General features: G+C 34.9%; 1 protein-coding gene across 1 annotated transcript; it reads left to right on the forward strand.

The window, feature by feature from the left end:
* Positions 1-1311: 1311 nt before the first annotated feature.
* Positions 1312-18445, forward strand: LOC143912577 (uncharacterized). Its single transcript, XM_077431865.1, has 17 exons — positions 1312-1408; positions 1472-1551; positions 2268-2469; positions 5811-5926; positions 8379-8468; positions 8511-9018; positions 12996-13715; positions 13790-14027; positions 14100-14217; positions 14300-14488; positions 14628-14768; positions 14846-14982; positions 15072-15211; positions 15297-15444; positions 15523-15662; positions 16042-16158; positions 16241-18445. Exons 1-17 carry the CDS (start codon positions 1312-1314, stop codon positions 17170-17172), a joined length of 4113 nt encoding a protein of 1370 aa, XP_077287991.1. The 3' UTR covers positions 17173-18445.
* The last annotated feature ends 157 nt before the right edge of the window (positions 18446-18602 follow it).

Here is an 18602-nt window from a genome sequence, read left to right on the forward strand (position 1 = left end):
AAATATGTACATACATACATATGTACAGATTTTAATCAGTGAATTATATTAGTAAAATTTTCGAGATTCGTAAGTGAAAGTTGATAATTTCTATATCGATTACTCGTTTTAATTGTAATAATAAAGTGGATGTGTTAACACAACGTGAAAATAAAACAAGCAAATTGACGAGCACTTGACTTCTGACATATGATGACGTAATTACATAACATAATCAATCGCATAAATAATTGTTTATTGAAAAACAACTGATACGTTCTTAAGTTTCGATTGCTCAAATTGTGAGAATCAGTGAAGTCTTTTGAATAAAAATAAAATAGATATAATAATAAAAATGTATATACATATGTACATATGTACATACATGTATATATATATTAAATGTAACATGTTCTTTTATCTGAACGCTATTATCGTTGTTTATGTTATGTACATATTTAACTTATTGCACAACATTATGTAAAAAATATCTAATTTTATTTCGTCGTTAACTTTTTGCACATGTTTCATGTGATAATTTTCATTATAGAATTATAATAAATCATGAAATCAAATTGAATTAAAAATGTGAAGTATGATAGATATGCATACAAGTTTCGAAGTTAAAATGCAATAAATATAAATAAAAACAGCAATAATAATCTTGGATGGCGATAATGCGATTGTTTCCAGGATTAGGTTGCGGTTTTTTACATTCTAAAAATTAATTCAACCGGCCAAAACCACAAGCAAACACGAGTAAACATTTTATTATAATATGTGAGCACGAACATTTAACAATGAACATACATAATTCAAGGTTTTTAAATAATTACCATTATTTAATCACACCATAGATGCATAGTTTATACGGCGACAATTATACATTTAAAATTATTCAATTTATAAATACACAGAACTATAAACAACAAATCTTAAAATAAACAATTCAATTGAGAATGATAAAGTGATATCAAATTCAGCGAATAATAAACGCAGGCTCGCAAATTTACGTACATACTTGCATATAACATGCTCGTTCACTATTAAGTATTTTTGATCTCTTTGTTGCCACCTGCCGTTAAACCAAGTTCATGATTGCTAAATTTCGTTCTATCGAGATTTTGATGATTATAATAATTGCTGAATTATATTATGAAGGGTAATAATGTTGATCATATCGTTATGCGTGATTGAAAGTCGCGAAAGCTGCAACATTTATTACGGCATGGTTGAGCAATTCTCTTATCAAAAATATCATAAAAAACCTTTACGCGCTATTTGATAACGAGCGATACCTAATCTTTTGAAAGCATTGTCATGATTTTAACTATGTTTAACATTGTAGTCTTGACTCATTCAAAAGTAAACACGTGCATATTTAGACAAGATTGTGATCGTTTAAAAATTGCATCAGTTCATAATTTATGTACATATGTATGTGTGTCTTCATAATGTATTTTTAAAACAATAAATCAGTAATATTTTGAAGGTGCCACTTTAGCATGCGGTCCACCTAGCAGCCAGAATGCGGCACATGTAGTTCCGCGTCAACAACGATCTAGCAGTTTCGTTAATTCAAATTCAATAAAATACTTCTAGATCCATGATATTATTGAAGCCCTTGTATCAAATATAATACGGAAGAGTATGCGATTTCTATCACGTCTTCTTTTTTCTTGCATATCACCGCCACGACAATGACAAGATGGTGATTCTGTTACAGCATCGAGAAGATTTTGCCCCCGTAAAAAAATTGACTTAATTCTCTTCCGTGTTGATTATATTTTGATACAAGTAATTAACGAAAAACAAAGCTGTGCGAGACCGTTGTTGACGCGTGACTGCATGTGCCGCCTGCTGGCTGGTAGGTAGACCGCACGCTAAAGAAACACTGACCAATTTTCAATGATTTTTTCACTTTATTTAATGACTTTTGGGGACTTCTTTAACAATCCTTAACACTTGAAATTCCTATGAAAAGTGCATCGACAAGTATTTTTAATTCAATTTTCATATAAAAATAAGCTTAAATATTTTTTGCATAATAAACACTTATTTATAATAATAACAAAAATATCTTTTTATTTTAAAATTGAATAATATTTTTTTATAAGTATTTTCGAAATGAAATTTGCATATCATACCAATATACATATGTAATACAATTTTTTTTTATATTTTGAAACAATGTTTTTTTGTACTTGCATAAACTTTGTATTATATGTATCTATAATATATTTGTAGTATGTATAGTTCATATTTTGGAGGTTGTTGTTCCGTTGTAGACCTTGTTAAATTATACCGATAGTTTTCTTCATAAAGACAATCAGAACATTAATACATATGCTTCATTGATAATGTCAACATTTATAATACACATCAAACGGAAATTCGTTTTACCAAGTGAAAAAGTTACACGGAAAATGAATACAAATGAGCCCAGTATTTGTCAACATCTAAAAAAGGAAATTTTAGACTTGTGCCAAAGTAACTTAAAAGTTTTAATTGAAGATAAACTTAAATTGAATGGACATTAGAATTGCTGAAAATAAATTAATATCTTATTGATTGTTTATGTTTTCTTGCCAATGAATGAGAATGAAACAACATCTATGTCCTTTGGTGAACCCGTGACAACTATTTGTTGGTGAACCCGTGACAACTAAATGAAAATGTGTATGTCGGTGGATGTGTCTCGTTTTTGCACAGTTTGATGGTTGGTTGCCAGGCTCGTGAATATTGTTTGTGTTGTGTTGGAATTGTTTACTTTTTATATTCGGTTGAGACTCGGTGTGTGTTGGTAAGCATATACATACATATGTATTTATGCATATGTGTACATATATAAATACATACATACGTGAGCGGGTGTGCGTGTATTTACACAAATAACTCATGCTTGTACATACGTGCGTTTGTTGAGTTATTGCCGGCATAGACAACTGTTGGCTCGTGAAATATTTCAAAATATATCTCTAAATCAATTCTGTGACTTGACAAAAACGAACTACATACATACAATGTACATACATACATGCGAAAAAGGTCATTTGAGCGGGACGCTTTAATTTTCAACACATAATACCTGAGCAAATATGTATAGAATATATGTACATAGTAAAGGCGGTGAAGAGATTAAAAGAAGTCGGAATGATGATTTGAAAGATATTCGTAAAATAATCAGGCTGAAGATACGAAAAAATAAAAAGTTTAGAAGTAGCAACATGAATGACACTGCTTTCAACATTGAGCAACTGAAATAGATATATAATTAAAAAGGTTGTTCAACCAAAATAGTCGTCGGATCAAGTAAATGATGAGGATAAAATAAATGGGTCTGCAAATTACGGTGTTAGTTTGATTGAAAAGAGGAAGACTGTAGATAAGACGAATCGACAGCACAGCCAATGCATGCTTTAATTGAATGAAAGCATCACTATATGTATTTGATAGATACTGCATCATTGAAGATGACTTTTTTACAAATTGAACGCCAAATGACTAAAAAATATAAAAATACTAATGGCTCCAATTATTATAAAAATATGAAACTTCTTGTATTGTTTATCTTCTTCAGTTTCCACGAAAGTGTGTATAGGGGAGAGTGGTGTACCTGTGGACAATTTTCCCTTTTTCACTCATAGCTCAGCAAATTTATTGTTTTATGCAAACTTTTTAATGTCATTAGATAGGTTGAATATTCAAGATTAAAATTAAAAAAGAAAAATTAATGATAGCACAACAGTTTTTTATTTTTTGCAAAAATAATAGAGACAAAAAAATTGTCCAAAGGTTCAACACTATATTGAACCTATCGACAGTGTATGTTGAACCTTTGGACAGATATGATAATTTATACAAAGTAAACTATTTCATCCAATGTTGAAATTCTCAAGGTCTACATTAAATTCCAACTGTGATTTGAGTCTCCCAGACTGGCTTGCCACTCAAGGAGGAGGCAATTTCCTCTTGACAAATATATAAATTTTGTTATCGACCACAAGAAATCTGTTTGTCGATATTTTCTTGTAATACTTAATTTCAATATCATTTTGGATTGGATTATTCATAACTTCAGCAACATAATACTTGAAAGTCTTTTTGGTTGTTACTTTCACAAGAACCTCTAACCTTAACCTCTGGACGCGTCCAGAGGTACAACCAAATAAATGTTCAAAGGTATAACAAAACGAAATATTCAACTAATATTAAAATACACTTCTTTGTGGTTACGTTTTAACACATATATCGTCGTTACCAAATAGTTGAATAGCCACTATACAAAACTAAATGTATATCTTGTATGAAAAGTTATTTTAATAAATATGAAAAAACAATCAGTTCGTTGGTAAATATTTACTTTTGGGTCCCAAATAACGAAATTCTCGAAAAAACTCGAATCTGGCAGTGCGCGGCACCAAAAGGTGGCTTGAATGTTGCCAATATTCGATGTTCATAATTCCCTAGAACATTGTGTAGCAAAAATATTTTCCCCGACCGAAGTAAAGTCATTGTCCACAGGTCCATTCGTCCATAGGTACACCACTCTCCCCTACATATCTCGCGTCTTCCGACTGCATAAACCATCTGTTCATTGGTAGGTTTTGATTAACCAAGAATGCTTATTATTGCTAATTTTCTTCCAATAATCCACCCCTATTTAGCCCTTTATCATATGTATTGATTGATTTTATATTGATTTACATCTATGGCTTTATTTATTTTATAACTTCATGTGTCTAAAACCATATATTATATGTATGTGCATACATAATAAATTATTAAAATGATTTATGGTGGAATTAAAAGTTCATCTGAAAGATGATCGACCCCTGTGCTGTGTATTTACAGAAATAATAATAATGGAGTAGAGGGGGAGGGCTTGAAAACAAACAACAAGCTGTTGCTTCCCTCCCCCTACCATCCCCCCATACCCCTCCTCCTGTACAGTATGGCACTCATTTTACTGGGGACTAAAGTTATCATGCAAACTATGATTATGGTTGAGTTTTATTGATTACACGTCCAGTTGTAAAAATAATTAATGCCCAACACTTATTTAGAAACTACAATGTAAGCCAAAATGCTATTTTTTTTTTTACATACCTCCTTTACATTTCACATGTTTTTTATGTAAGTGGTAATTATATTACCAATAAATTCGATTAAAAATATTTTTTTTAATTTACGACTTTTATTACGAAAATATTACTCTTTCAAGTAATTAATTTTTTGTACTTATTTTATTATAATTTATTATTGATTATTGTTATTGATGTTCGTGAGAAAGTGTTTATAATATCGCTATAAACACAATAGCTATTGGATTATGGACGTAATTGAAATGGAAAATTTTCGTTCCAGTTTTATCAAACCATCGTCCGTTTTTATTTTAAGAATTAATTAATACACGTGTTTGCACACAAAACAACACCGAACTTGATAAAATCGTATACAGAAATGCTCAAGGTCTTGAGTTTAAAAATAAATTAGTGTGGTATTTATTTATCATAGATGTGCTTACAAATAAAATACTTTACATAACGTTTTTACATATGCAAGAAATAAGAAAAAATGCGGTTAAAGAAGTGATTGCATTTTTTTTGCATGCGTGAATTTTGTTTTTGCTAAAAATATCATTTTACATAAAAGGAATTCCGAAAAGTTTCCTTATTCGAATAAAGAAAATAATAAAAACAATATTTGTATTTTAATTCATTCCATTTATTAACTTATCATTATGTTTCTTTTTTAAACATGATTGCGTATTAAATAATATCTCGTTTCATTTCAAATATATATGAACTGAACAAAAATAATCTAAATAGCGAAAAATCATAATCCGCATCCAGCTGCGTCAACACAAGAACTGTCAAATAAATGTCAGTCAAAAGAGTCGCACAAACGACCATTACAAATTCATTATGAAAATGCTTGCAAAAGTGTAATTGTTTTCTTTGTTTGTAATTTTATGGATAAACTACATTTGAAAACTGACATAATTTTATGTTTTATGTATATCTTGCGCTAAGCATTTTTATTTAAAAAAAAAAATTCTCAAAGTAAAACTTAATTATTTTTTAAAAGCATAACTTTTACGAGTATTCAAATACTATCTGCGTCCGTTTTAAACTTACATATATATATAGAATAAACGATTTGGTAAATTATATATATTAATTAAAAAGGGGTTGTGGGTATTTTTTACAGTTAATTATAATGGAGCAAGTCCTCCTATTCATCTAATGGTTGGGATATGATGAGATTGTAGGTGCTGGAGGGTTTGGTGATTATATCCCAAATGTGAATCGCTACCAGGATAATCACCGCTACGAAAATCGCTCGTGCGGATTTTCTGTCGCACGAAAATTGCCACAGGAAAATTTCTGTATAAAAAACTGTCCAAATATTTCTCAGAAAATTCATTTTTTTTTTTTACGAGATTTTTGTTATTATCGACTAGACATGGTACGTACTCGTATTTCTGTATCAACATTCGTGCGCGGATATCCCAGCGCATGAAAATTCGGCGTACAGAAAACTGCGCAAATATTAAATTACGCCGTTTTCTATACGTTGCTTTGTCTTTGCCGGTAGATCCGCGCACGCGATTTTCATAGCGGTGGTTATCCTGGCAGCCAGGGGCGTCATTTCAGCTTTTCTCACGGGGGAGCAACACTTTTGACCAATAAGGAATGACTTTCTAGGGGGGGGGGGGGGATGAATTATATTAAAAAAATGATTGTATATGAATTTTAACTATTTCCTTTAGTCACTTTTTTATTTATGTATTTTGATTAATAAAATTAATAGTAAAATAATTTTTTAAGGGATAAACGAGTTTTACAAATATCTTTCGAAGCAAGATAAATAACAAAATAAAATACATTTTGGAGTTAATGGTAGCGTGTATGTTTAGCACCGCTTCGGTGATTACTAATCAAATGTGAACCAGCCACAGGACAACCGGTCGCTCTAGATCAGTCACACGTGATCACCCGTCACACTAAAACTGGTCACACCCGAAAATTGGTCATGAAAAAACTGGTCACACCCAACAATTAAAAATTGGTCGAATTTTTGGCTGTGACCAGTTTTTTCGTGACCAATTTTCGGGTGTGACCAGTTTTCTCGTGACCAGTTTTAAGGTGTGACCAGTTTTCTCGTGACCAGTTTTAGTGTGACGGGTGATCACGTGTGACCGATCTAGAGCGACCGGTTGTCCTGTGACCGGTTCACATTTGACTAGTAATCCGTTTACCTTAGCACCATGTGATCAGATCTGATCATTGTTGAAACGGTTCCTCAAATTGGCAAAATAATCCTTTCCTGTTGTCACAAATCTTCTGTACTTATTGTGTTTAATTTGTAAAAATTATGTACAAAATCTAAAATCAATAGATGTCTCAATGGATTAATTATGTATTAATAAATTAAAATTAATTGTTATTTCGTGCTCTTCAGCTTCTGGAAATACAGTGATTTATATAATAATTAAAAATTGCTGCATTGTTTCTAATTAATTGTCCAGGAAGGCGCATTGGAGTCGTCCTATCAAGCTTTCCTGGTATATATGTATCTATGTGAAAAATAAAATAAAATACATATGTAAATTTTCAAAAAAAAATTTTTTTTTAAATTTGGAAACCCGTTGTTCCAAAATTGGGGTGACACCCCAGTTTCCAGTTTTCAATCCCCCCCCCCCTCCCCAAAAATGACTCCCCTGCTGGCAGCGATTCACTTTTGCGATATAATCACCAAACAATAAAATAGGTATTAATTTAATTTATTCTTGGCCTACGAACGGGTTTACCTCACGGGCCGGAATGTGAAATTACCGAAAACGCAAATATCGGAAGGCAAAGATCGAAAATCGAAAGATAAAAAAAAATGGTGCATGGTAAACGGTACATACTCACTTAATTTGCGCGAGCAAGGTACAACAGGAACAAAAGGAACAGGCTTTTCCTCCCGTATTAATGTTCGCGCGCAGAATACGGGAGGAAAAGCCTGTTCCTCTGGTTCCTTTTGTATCCTGCTCGCGCAAATTAAGTGAGTATGTACCGTTTACCATGCACCCTTTTTTATTTTATCTTTCGACTTAAGATCTTTCGATTTTCGATCTTTGTCTTCCGATATTTGCATTATGGGGGATGAACGAATGAGACGACTGGCATGTTAATGCACGTGTTTTATTTATGACAGCTGAAGGCAGAGTGAATAGCCGCTCTCCGAACCCAACCGAGTTGATCCCCACTCGCAGCAAGGTAACCAAACTGGACCATGTTGTATAGCGAGCCGCCACAGCGTTTTCGATAATTTCACATTCCGGCCCGTTACGGAGACCGCCTACGAACGTATTATGGACAGTGATATTACGTTGTAAATGTTGGTAGAAAAGGTGCATTTCAGGCTCAATAAGATTCGGGGGTCCAAGCGCGCACTTATTTTCCATGTACGATAAACCGCTGCTGGAGACATGTCATGTTGGTAACGGCCGTGTATGCAGTTTAGCGAGGCGGAGTTAGGTTGGCAAGAGTGCCGTGTCGGTGGCGCTGCGTGCTGTTGCGGCAGCGGCAGTCTGGCGAGAGGCGAGAGGCGATAGGCGATTGGCGATTGGCGACCGGAGACTGCAGAGAGGCGAAGTGCAGGGCGAGGAGCAGGCATCAGCATCGGCATTGGCGTTGGCGTTGGCGTTGACGTCGGCGTTCGTCGGGCGAACGCGACTCGCCGGCACGCTGGACGACTCCCCGGTCGCGCTGGGGGCGGGGGCGGGGGCGGGAGTGGGAGTGGGAGCGGGAGCGGGAGGGGTGGTGTGCGGGGCGAAGGGGGAAGCCGGAAGCGGAAGCGGCGCCCCCATGTCGGCGTGCGACGGCGCCCCTAAGCGGCGACGCGTCACGCACGACTACCGCACTCTCTCGCTCAAGGGCTACACGTCGAGGGACGCTCATGCTCACGCTCTGGCCAACTCCAACAACAACCACTCGCACGCCCACATCCCCACCCCCCAGGACATCCTCGCGTCTGACTATCACGGTGAGTGTGACCAATCTCTCCTACACCCATTCACACGAGCGACGCAAATGTGTCAAAACCCCTCTATCGTACGTATACGTATACGTGTACGTGCACATGTGAATGTGTATGTATGATAATCACAAATATTACAAACGAGTGACATTTGTGTTGCAATGTTGATGGCGTCGATTCCGTTTGTTTCGGTCCGAATCAACATGGCGTCTCGTTATGTTAGGTTAGGTAATGTATTATGTTGCTGCAAAACAAAACAATCTCCATTTTGTACGTGCTCTCCCTTTTGATTGTATTTATTTATTATACAACATCGATTAATCAAGCACACTCGTCTAACAGATTGCTCCAAAGCGACGAGTGTGCTAAAAAGATTAAGAAAGGGTACATGAAATACAACTAAAATAAACAAATTATATATACAAATATACAAATTAAATAAAGAAAAGATAATTAAATAAAACATGACATAGAAGAAAAAAAAAATTCTTAATAAATTCATAATTAAATAAACTCACTCAACCTTTCTAAATGGTCGCGACTTCCGTAACTTAGGAAGCGGTGCAGAGAATGAAGAGAGATGTGACAAATGTCAATGGCACCATGCAGTGAATGTAAGAAACGGAGGCCACGAGCAATGGGAGAATAACTAACAGCCACAGTTCTAGCCAGAGGTGTGTTTTAAAGGGGACGATGGCGGGTCCATATCACACTCTCCGGAGCATGAAGGCCCAACTCAGCCAGGATAGACGGACTGGAGATATAGCCTCTAAGTATGGAAAACAAGAACTTGATGAGGGCAACACTCCTCCTGTGGTCAAGAGAAGTGTAGCCGACTATACCCATGACGAATTGTGGAGGAAATGAGTATGGGTAAATCCAGTGGCGGCTCGTCCATATGGGCTGCAGGGCTGCAGTACCCCCCAGTACAGTACAAACGCATGCTATTTTTGTCGTTTACATAGGCTGCGGGCTGCAGCCTCCCAATATAGTACATATGCATGCTATTTTTGTTTTCATTCGATCATCCGGTTTGGTTAACGAGTTACTACAGCCTGATTTATCTCTGCAGCCCCACCACTATGAATTTTCACGAGCCGCTACTGGGTAAATCCCATATTGCTCCTTATAAAGCAGTCTGAGAAATCGTCGTTGGATAAGTTCATGTTTCATAGATTGAGATTTACTGTAAGGATTCCAGATCATAGAGGCGTATTCCAGGATACTCCTAACTAGAGCATTGTACGGCGATCTCAAAACAGCGGGATTATGGTATGCTTCGATTATTGTGCATTTGCTTTTATTATTCCCTAGCGAGTGGAAGAATTCAGTTTGAACAATCAATGGCCTAATCGGTAGTGGTCTGTTCATATACCCGCCCAGTATGAAATTTATGTTTTCATTTGATTGTGTTTGAATTTTTAAATTCTATGTGAGTGTTAGACAGAAGCACAAATCGAATGCACACTTCGATTGTTGTACTAATGATATCGTTTGTTGGGTGAGTGTTGACGGCGGCTATGCACCGGACTCACTCAAAATCAAGTTTTATATCAGTTTGAGCAAACAGGTACAGATATTCCCAGGGCCGCCGAGACAGGGGGAACCGGGGCAAAGCTCCAGGGCCCTGTGTCGGTAATTGTACCTGTCAATTATTTTGCAAAATAACAACCAACATATAGGTATTTTTATAATACTTCTGATATTAAGCATATTAAAAATATATCTACAAGATCTTTTTCGAAATTTATTATATGGCCCGGAGTTATTTTTCCCAGGGCTCGGGATTCCTCTCGGCGGCCCTGGGTATTCCTCGATTTACGACGAGGATATGTTCTTGTATCTCCTCGGTCGTAAGTCGAATTTCATGTAAAACGTCAAAATGTTCAATTTTATTCATGTCCATGTCTATTTTCTCGAAAATAATGCGTCATTTAATTTCTCCCAACGGGCAGCAGCTATAGAGAACAGTGGCCCATTATTTAATAGTAACTTTTAAAAAAATAATATCCTGAAAATTGTTGATTTTTTTTCAGTCGTAAGTCGAGGACTACCTGTATTGCTCTTAGTAAAGAGGAAAGGAAGTAAGCGTAATATATTTTTAGTGATTTTTCTTTGACCTCTGTCGGATAGGTAAAGTATATTCCAGCCGGAGGTGGCATTTTCTTAGTATGTATGGTTGTTATAATTCGCTTGTGGCGGTTTATCTCGTCTATATATGAATGTTATTTGTTTGATTTCAGTCAAAAAGTTACTGCAGCTTCACTAAGAATTCTCACGGGCATCTACTGTTTTTTTACATACATATATTACAAAAGTAAAAGAACTTTTAGTCAAAAACTGTCGCACGATAGGAAAGGCGTCCTCTAATATGGTTAATTTTGCAAACTAATTTTAACCGATGGGCACTAGAAAAAGTCTTATAGAATTTTTATCATATAGAATAGAAATTGACAACCATTTTAGACTTTCAGGCCACATTCCATATTCAATCAAAACATAGAGTTAGCGGATGAAAAAATACGAATGTAGGACATTATCGTATATTAATAAAAATATGAAATGAAAACAATGTCTTTCTATAGTTGTATGTACGTTGGCATTGTGGGCATAAATATAAAATGCAAATTGTTATATTTTTAGCAGTTATGAAACACAATTATGCTAGAGCAATTTTTATAAATAAAACAAGCAATATTCTTCATGCATATCTGATTAGTCTTGAGATTTAACATCATGTATAATAATATTTCTCTCATTCTCACATACATACAATTCAGCTCATTATTTCAATCTCCTTCGAAAAGGTGGACATGAAAACTGTTCCTAAAATGGATGAAGGATATGTTTTCTTAAGTCAAATTGAAGGACATGTCCTCATTTTAATTACCACTTGGTAAGCCTAATCAAACAGTACTGGGAAATAAAGAGTAGGTAGCTATTTCAACAATTAAATGACTTAAATTGGGAAACTAATAGGAAATGATCGATTTGGTCATCTCAAATATCCTAATCTGACCAGCAGCACTGTAGAAATATTAAAAATTATACAATGTATGAATATTTTCTAGCCAGAATTCAAATTCATGAACTTTAAGTTGCTACTCACTAAGGCTTCCAATCCTGGGATCCCGATGTTTTCTGGTACCGTGAATCCCGGTGCTGAAACTAGTCCGAATACCGGGATTACGGTGCTGGCAGAAATCTCTTTAAAAATAATATGGAAAAAAACATAAAACAACATTATATAATGAACAATGGTGGGATGAGCAATGACAGTCATAGTCCATTTGTTTGCCACCCGTTTCGACGCCGGCTTATAGTTTCCCCGAAATGGTATGAACGGCCTGTATCGTATCGCAGATATTGTGCTCAACTGCAATGATATTTGAAGCATAGTTTAACTGATTCGAACTCAGAATCGACCACTGATCACGTTTTCATGATCTAGAAAAAATGTGTGTGTGTGTCTGTGTTTATGTGTGAGTGTCTGTATGTTTATTGTGTGTCAGTGTATTTTGGGGATTTTTTGAACACTGTTCGTCCTATCGAACTGAAACTTAATATTGGTTACTGAAAAGATCTGAAGTCGAAAGATAAAAAAAAGGGTGCATGGTAAACGGTATATACTCACGTACATACTCACTTAATTTGCGCGAGCAGGATACAACAGGAACAAGAGGAACAGGCTTTTCCTCCCGTATTCTGCGCGCGCACATTAATACAGGAGGAAAAGCCTGTTCCTGTTGTATCCTGCTCGCGCAAATTAAGTGAGTATGTACCGTTTACCATGCACCCTTTTTTTTTTGATCTTTCGACTTAATATCTTTCGATCTTTGCCTTCCGATATCTGCGTATTCGGGCGTTTCACATTCGGGCTCGTGACGAAGACCGAGTCGTTATGGTTATGATTATAATTCCTTATGTGTATTTTAATAAAAAAAAATGTGGTCTGCATATGATAATAGTATTTTCTGTTGCAGGACGCAAGCGGAAACGGGAAGTTGAAGACAATGAGGAAAGTCATCGCATTCACATGTCCAGTTCCATTTCCAAGCTGCAGAAGAGGATTCCACTGTGGCCTGTCTTCGATTCGGGAGGTTTCGGAAAGAGAATCAAAACGACAAACTCCCATTCGAGCATTCTCCGTCTCCCAGTGACTATATCGAATCATCATAAACGAGAATTGAATATTTTATCTTTACCTAGACTAAGCGTAGAAAAAATTGTGATATATTGGATTGCCAACTTAGACGTTGCAAAAAATCAGTACAAATTAAACAATATTATATTTGTAGATCATGTGTTGTTCAAAATTCTCGGTTCGGTGACTAAGCAAATAAGGATTATAAATAGTTTTTTGCAAAAAAATTTATTTAAATACAAGTACCCCAAAGTTTCAAGAACTAATGTATTGACGGCGCCTACGGTCCTCGGACAGTACATTTGCATACACAGAAAATCGTCTTGTCTCGTCAGTCCGGTGAAATTCACCCCCATTCCTAAAATCAGACAATTGCCTTGCTATGGCAACTTGGAATTGAATAACAAAGTGAAACAAGAGAGACTGTCGACATCGCATTTAGTTAACAGTAATTGTGTCAGAAGTAATAGGAAACGGCGCTTGGAAACGTCACACCCTACATCGAAAGACAACACCATAAGAAAAGACAACAAACAAACAAATCTTATCGAGAAACAAGGTATGAATATAGACCAATATAGATGATTCTTTTTTTTTTTCGTTTATTTATTTAATTAAAAATATGTTTTATAGAATTTAAAACTTCCGAAATGGAAGTCAAAACAGTCATCAAAGTTGAACCTGATGCTGAGAAGTCCATCAAGGAAGATATCAACGGATCATCGACTTCGTGTCGCCGATGCAGACGAAGAGCACGAGTAAGACGATGCTCTATAGGCGTCCAATGCAGACGACAATCGGAAAATGCTGCTCCTGATAACTGGGGCCCAGTTTCTTCTTCTATCTCTGTCCACAATCTTAAATACCATCGGTATTATATCATCCCACTCGTGATTTAATATTGAATTAAATCATTCATTTAACAAACTGTTTTGCTTTTTAGGTTGATATATATGGACACACATCCTAACGGCGGTGCCACCGTGCTCTATTTACAACACAAAGATCTAGAAATGCTGTCGCCAAATCAGCAAAATTCCGTCGCTGAGGAGTTTTTGAAGGTATTGATATATTGTTCATTCAAAATTCATCTATTTTGTTGATTGATTCGTCTTTTTTTAAAAAATGCATTGTGTTTTGTAGCTCGTGTTCATCGAAGATTCCGACGGTTGGGCTCGCTTTACCGCTGGTGTGGTTCGTGGAGCTGCCTCTGTATTACCGTGCCTTCTGCAATATTTAACTCGCACACATCCAAATCTCACTGTTAAATCTGGTGCTCTTGCACGGAATAGTGATATAGAAACGACCACGCTATTACAGTACAGTCAACAGGTAATTTACGCGTTATTAATGAAAAACATTGCAAATCAAATTTTTTTTATGTGATTAAATCGTAATTCGATTCCGTTGTTTGTGCAAAAGTAGATCAATTGTTGAAGTAAGCACAAATTTATGTCTTCATTTTGCACAGGTAATGCAAACGTACTCTGCGGGTACTTTCCGGTGTGGACCACTTCATCAAATATCCTTAGTCGGGACAGTGCACGAAGAAGTCGGTGGCTATTTTCCCGATATGCTCTCACTATTGGAACTATCGCCGTTTTTACGACTGGTTAGTTATAATACAGAAGCAATACTCGTATTTATTTTGAAAATGGTAAATTTATATGCAAACATCTGTGCTTTCAGACCATGCCTTGGGGACCTATGTCGGCTGTGGAAATGGATCCTCGAGAGAGTAACGATGGTCCGATTTTGTGGATTCGGCCTGGTGAGCAATTGATTCCTACCGCAGAATTAGGAAAAAGTCCAATAAAAAAGCGCAGGTAATAAAAGTATTACGTATGTCTGTTAAACTCTTGTAAATTAGGCTGTTTTATTTGCTTTATTAATAACTTGTGTCGTGTTTAATCAGAGCTGGGATCAACGAGCTAAGAAATCTGCAATATTTGCCTCGTTGGAGTGAGGCTCGCGAGACTTTGTTTGAAGATCGTACTCGGGCTCACGCCGATCACGTTGGACACGGTCTCGATCGAATCACAACTGCTGCCGTAGGTTTGTATATGACTCCAATTTGTTGTGCTGGTGATCTATGACGTGTGTTATGCGTGCGTTCATTTGTGATTCATTCATTTCATAGGCGTCTTGAAAGCAGTGGAAGGCAGTTCAACTGGAACTGGTCGTATCACTAAGGATGTTGTGGCTTTTCACGCTGGAGACTTCCCACAACTCGTCCAGTTACTGCAGTTGGATTTACATGAACCGCCCATCACACAATGTGTCAATTGGTTGGTTTATTTTTTATTGCATTTTTATTTTCATTGCATGATTTTTTTTACATAATTTTTACTTTATTTTTTTTACAGGCTTGAAGAAGCAAAATTGAATCAGCTTCGTCGGGAAGGTGTACGCTATAGTCGATTTTCTCTCCGCGATAACGATATTTATTTTCTACCAAGAAATATCATACATCAGTTTAGAACGGTATCTGCTGTCACTAGTGTTGGTAAGTTCAATGAAAAAACAATGCATTGAAGTTGCGCGTGTATTTGAATATATATATTATATATATTTTCCAATGTTCAAGATGTCTTTGTTTGTACAATCCAAACAACAGTTCTGGAATTCAATGCGAATACCTGGTTGCCAAATTGCATACAAGCATATTATATCAAAATACATGCATTCACATTTTCTACATAATATGACCGTTAATGTATAAATGTACATATGTTTATAATTTTGAAATTCATTAATTTCGTTATTTTTTTTATAAACAATACATACATGGAATTCAGATGTGTTATATTTGTATACATGCTTAAAATCTGTTGAAATATTAAGATGCATAACACCAGTATACTAATTTTAATTTTGTCTCTTAGCCTGGCATCTAAGATTAAAGCAATATTACCCTGAATCTGATAGTTCACCAAGTGAAGGTGTGCCAGAAGATATATCCACACCTGTAGATCCAGCGGCTGTCCAGGAAAACACGTCTGGTATATTTTTGATATTTATGTATTTTAATTATTTATATACTGTTTATGTAAGTATATAATTGTATTTATTCTTTTATTACAGTGCCCAAGAAAACGCCAATATCTGCAAAACATAATGTAGATAAAATTGAAATGAGAGCAATGAGTACTATCCACCGGCATTCTGTGGAGAAGACGAAATCTACAGACAAAAAAGTGCATTCAGAGTCTAGTTCAAAACAGACGTCCAAAGTGTCGCAAGAATCTCAAACCCCGAGTAAAACGAGTCATCATCCATCTATTAAGAAACATCATAGCTCTAGCAGTTCATCTGGGTCGAGTAAAACGCACAGTCGGTCGTCGTCAGTCAATAAAGTACACGAGAAATATAAAGACTCATCCGTACACAAAAGTTCAAATAAACATTCTAATGACAAGAAATCGTCCGATCTGTTAATGTCTGATAAAAAAGAAAAAGTCCACGATGAAAATAAATTAAAGAAAACAAGTGACAATATTATAAGACCTATCAATTCCGAGAATGTGTCTGAAAAAGGCTGCGACTCTGTTCTCAAAATTCAGAACAACTATGAAACAAAGAAGTTTACCGATTCGAGAGTATCTGAAGGCAGAAAATCTAGCGGAGATTCAATGAAAAGTTCCGATGGGAAAAGAGATTACAGCGAAGTCTCAAAGAAAGCCGAATCAAAGAAATCATCTCCCAAAAGTTCAAGTCACTCATCGGATCGACATAGATCCAAACACTCGGATTCATCGAAACACCGGCATCGAACACACGACTCCCATCATTCGACTTCACATAGTGATGGTCATCGTAGGCCTAGTTCCAGCTCAAAACATCAAGTTGTCGAATCTGACAAAACGAACATTCACGTCAGTTGTCATAAATCCGAATCAAATAATCACGATCTACCTATTCAAGACAATCATTTGCGCAAAGAAGTTGATGTGATTGACAAAGAGCACATTGTGATTCAAAGTCCACAGAATTGTGGTCATAAACCCCCCGATTGAAGGAATTTTGAGTGAGGTTGTATTATGGAATTGACTGTGATTCTTCTGACTTTGTTATGATTATATCTATTTAAAAAGTGTTTTGGTCTATTACTAAATATTGCATTTTTATGTTGGAGTTGTTATTATTAATAATTTTATTTATTATGTATATTATGAGCCACGTTTTTCCTCTGTGTACAAATGTGTTACTATTTACTATTATATTTTTTGAATTAGTGATTGACATTATAAAGTGTGATACAAATACTGTTTCTGAAAAGTGACATTAAAAACTTCATATTGTTTTCAATTTATGAACTTGGACTGGAAATTCAGTGTTTTTGTTTTGATTATTATTGATTTACTTTAGTAGAAAGTACAACAAAATTTTTCTCAAGAGTATCCATATAAGACAGAACTAAATATTAGTTACTCTCGTTGGTAAACAAATCTCTCAAAATATGACTGATGTGTAATGCTGCCACATTAAAGTGTTATTTTCTACACTTAAGACGTAAAATAAAATTGAGAATATTTCTGATCTTATATTTACATAATGTTTTTTTTTTTTTGTGAGATTATATTAGTAGAAAGATTGTGCAGTTAGATTAAAATATTGTTACTTAATGTGTGAATTATTTAATATTTCGATTATGAATATGTTTTATGATAATATACAAAGAAGCATTCAGTTCCTTTTTAGATTTTTTTTGTCTGATGGTGGAAAATTGATTTTTATATATTGTTTCATTTTTTGAACTTAGTAATAGTTTCGTTGATTAGTGTTAAAATTGTTACAGTGAAACTGGTATACATACTAGCCTTATCCTGAATACAATCATTGCTTTGATATTTTCAGTTGAATATTGTAAGCATATGGTATATGCAATAACCACATTTGACTGATTTCGAGGGCAGTTTAAATTGAAATTTGCATACTTGCACTATGCCACTGGTAGCTCATTTATATTCAATCCCAAATTTGATTAATATTTTTTATGTAAATTCCATACAGTCACACTCGTTGTCGAACCCAAACACTTTTTAGACAGACAGCTTTTTAGTTTTTGTATTGGTAATTAGACTACTTAATAACGTTGTTTATGTCATGTTTTTATATACATAATATATATTTAAAACTTGAGTATTTTTCCAAGCATGTAAAATATTGCTTTTTTTTTATTGTTTTGTAAATATCGATAGTCTTAAGTAATTGTATTTGTGCATAAAAAAATCTGCAAAAATATACACATTGTCAATCCCACACATATTACACATACTATTTTTTAGCAAAAAAAAAAAAATTATATATATATATATATATATATATATATATATATATATATATATATATATATATTATATGTACACAATATACATATGTTGTATACATAATATAATAGTATTAAGTATGTTAGTGAATTAACTATATATTTTTTCGTTTTTAT

The sequence above is a fragment of the Arctopsyche grandis genome, chromosome 6 (genome assembly GCF_051622035.1).
Source record: "Arctopsyche grandis isolate Sample6627 chromosome 6, ASM5162203v2, whole genome shotgun sequence".
Classification (NCBI taxonomy): Eukaryota; Metazoa; Arthropoda; class Insecta; order Trichoptera; family Hydropsychidae; genus Arctopsyche; species Arctopsyche grandis.